At 44.4% G+C, this 2212-nt stretch overlaps 1 protein-coding gene across 1 annotated transcript; it reads left to right on the forward strand.

Moving 5' to 3' along the window:
• The first annotated feature begins 419 nt into the window (after positions 1–419).
• LOC122221423 (dnaJ homolog subfamily A member 1-like) lies at positions 420–1666 on the forward strand. Its single transcript, XM_042940698.1, has 2 exons — positions 420–728; positions 1301–1666. Exons 1-2 carry the CDS (start codon positions 420–422, stop codon positions 1664–1666), a joined length of 675 nt encoding a protein of 224 aa, XP_042796632.1.
• Positions 1667–2212: the final 546 nt, after the last annotated feature.

Consider the following 2212-nt stretch of genomic DNA (forward strand, 5'->3'; position numbering starts at 1 on the left):
CCCGGAATTGTGATGCCTCCAGCTTTTGTTTTCTTTTTCAAGGCTGTTTTTGGGGTCTTTTGTGTTTCTATACAAAGTTTAGGATTGTTTGTTCTAGTTCTGTGAAAAATGCTATTGGTATTTTGATAGGGATTACATTAAATGTATAGATTGCTTTGGGTGGTGTAGACATTTTAACAAGGCTTATTCTTCAAGGGCACCCAGCTGGCTCAGTTGGTGGAGCATTCAACTCTTGATCTTAGGGTTGTGAGTTAAAGCCTCACATTGGGTGTAGAGACTACTTGAAAATAAAATCTTTAGGGAGCTTTCCAGAATGCTCGGTGAGAAGTGGAGGAACGGTGGGCGCCCAAGCTGTGCCCGGCCGTGCACTCTTTTCTGCTCCCCCACACTGGCCTTGGCCCTCTCACCAGCTATAGAAAATGGTGAGAGATAGAAACTACTTATTATGTTTTGGGGTCAAACCCAATGCCACCCAGGAAGAAATGGAAAAGGCTTACGGGAAACCGGCTTTGAAGTACCACCTTGATAAGAATCCAAATGAAGGAGAGAAGTTTAAACAGATTTCTCAAGCTTACGGAGTGCTCTCTGATGCAAAGGAAAGGGAATTATATGACAAAGGAGGAGAACAGGCAATTAAAGAAGGCCGAGCTGGTGGTGGTTTTGGCTCCCCTGTGGACATCTTTGATAGGTTTTTTGGAGGAGGACGAAGGATGCAGAGAAAAGGAGAGGTTAAAATGTCGTGCATTAGCTCTCTGTAACCTTAGAAGATTTACATATTGGTGCAACAGGAAAACTAGCTTTTCAAAAGAATGTGATTTGCGACAAATGTGAAGGCCCAGGTGTTAAGAAAGGAGTGGAAGACTGTTGTCCCAATTGCTGAGGCACTGGAGTGCAAATAAGAACTCATGGGGGGAGGACTTGGAATGACTCAGCAAATTCAGTCTGTGTGCATGGAGTGCCAGGGCCATGGGGAACGGATCGGTCCTAAAGATCGATGTAAAATCTGCAATGGAAGGGAGATAGTTTGAGAAAAGAAGATTCTAGAAGTTCATATTGACAAAGGCCTGGAAGATGACCAGAAGATAAACATTCCATGGTGAAGGAGACCAAGAACTGGTTCTGGAACCAGGAGATGTCATCACTGTTTTAGATCAGAAGGACCAGGCTGTTTTTCCTCGGCGAGGAGAGGATCTTTCCATGTGTGTGGACGTCCAGCGGGTTGAAGCCTTGTGTGGCTTTCAAAAGCCAACATCTGCTCTGGACAACAGAACCACTGTCATCACCTCTCATTCCAGGTGAGATTGTCACGTACGGCGATGTTAAGCGTGTGCTAGACAAAGGCGTGCCAATTTATCGTAGACCATGTGAAAAGGGTCACCTGATCATCGAATTTGAGGTAAACTTTCCTGACAATGACTTTCTCTCTCCTGATAAACTCTCTCTGCTGGAAAAACTCCTACCTGAGAGGAAGGAAGTGGAAGAGACTGATGAAATGGACCAGGCAGGACTGGTGGACTTTGCTCCACATCAGGAAAGATGGCGCCATTACAATGGAGAAGCATATGAGGACGATGAACATCATCCTAGGGGTGGTGTTTGGCGGTCAGACCTCTTAATGGAGCCAGTAAGTAGCACCGCTGGCATTTTATATGCGGTATTGAGTTAATGAAAGACTACAGTTGTAGCTCACTACTTGCTATTGCTTTTGCTTTAAATATTCAACTATAGGGGCACCTGGGTGGCTCAGTCAGTTAAGCGTCCGACTAGCTCAGGTCATGATCTCACAGTTTGTGGGTTCGAGCCCCGCGTCGGGCTCTGTGCTGACAGCTCAGAGCCTGGAGCCTGATTTGGATTCTGTGTCTCCCTCTCTCTGCCCCTCCCCCACTCGCGCTCTGTCTCTCTCTCTCTCTCTCTCTCTCTCTCTCAAAAAAGTATAATAAACATTTAAAAACATTAAAAAGATATTCAGCTATAGTAGTGTTTTAAAAGTTAAATGAAGAGTAAACTTAAATAAAAAGCTCTGACTCTGCCCTGTGTGTGTGATGACTTCAGTGTGCAAGGTAAGTTTCATACTTGTAAAAACTGCTTAAAAAAAAAATCTCCCCTAGCATTTATTATGTCATACCTTGTGATTGATCTCAGCTCTATGGACATGAAACAGCTTAGACTGAAATGCTAGGTGTATGTATGGACTTCAGCGTATGACCCTTAA

The sequence above is a fragment of the Panthera leo genome, chromosome B3, assembly GCF_018350215.1.
Source record: "Panthera leo isolate Ple1 chromosome B3, P.leo_Ple1_pat1.1, whole genome shotgun sequence".
In the NCBI taxonomy this organism is placed as follows: domain Eukaryota; kingdom Metazoa; phylum Chordata; class Mammalia; order Carnivora; family Felidae; genus Panthera; species Panthera leo.

Coding starts and splice junctions, on each gene's coding strand:
- LOC122221423 (XM_042940698.1), top strand. CDS start 420: ATGGTGAGAGATAGAAACTACTTATTATGTTTTGGGGTCAAACCCAAT. Junction 729..1,300: donor GGATGCAGAGAAAAGGAGAG/GTTAAAATGTCG, acceptor ATTCCAGGTGAG/ATTGTCACGTACGGCGATGT.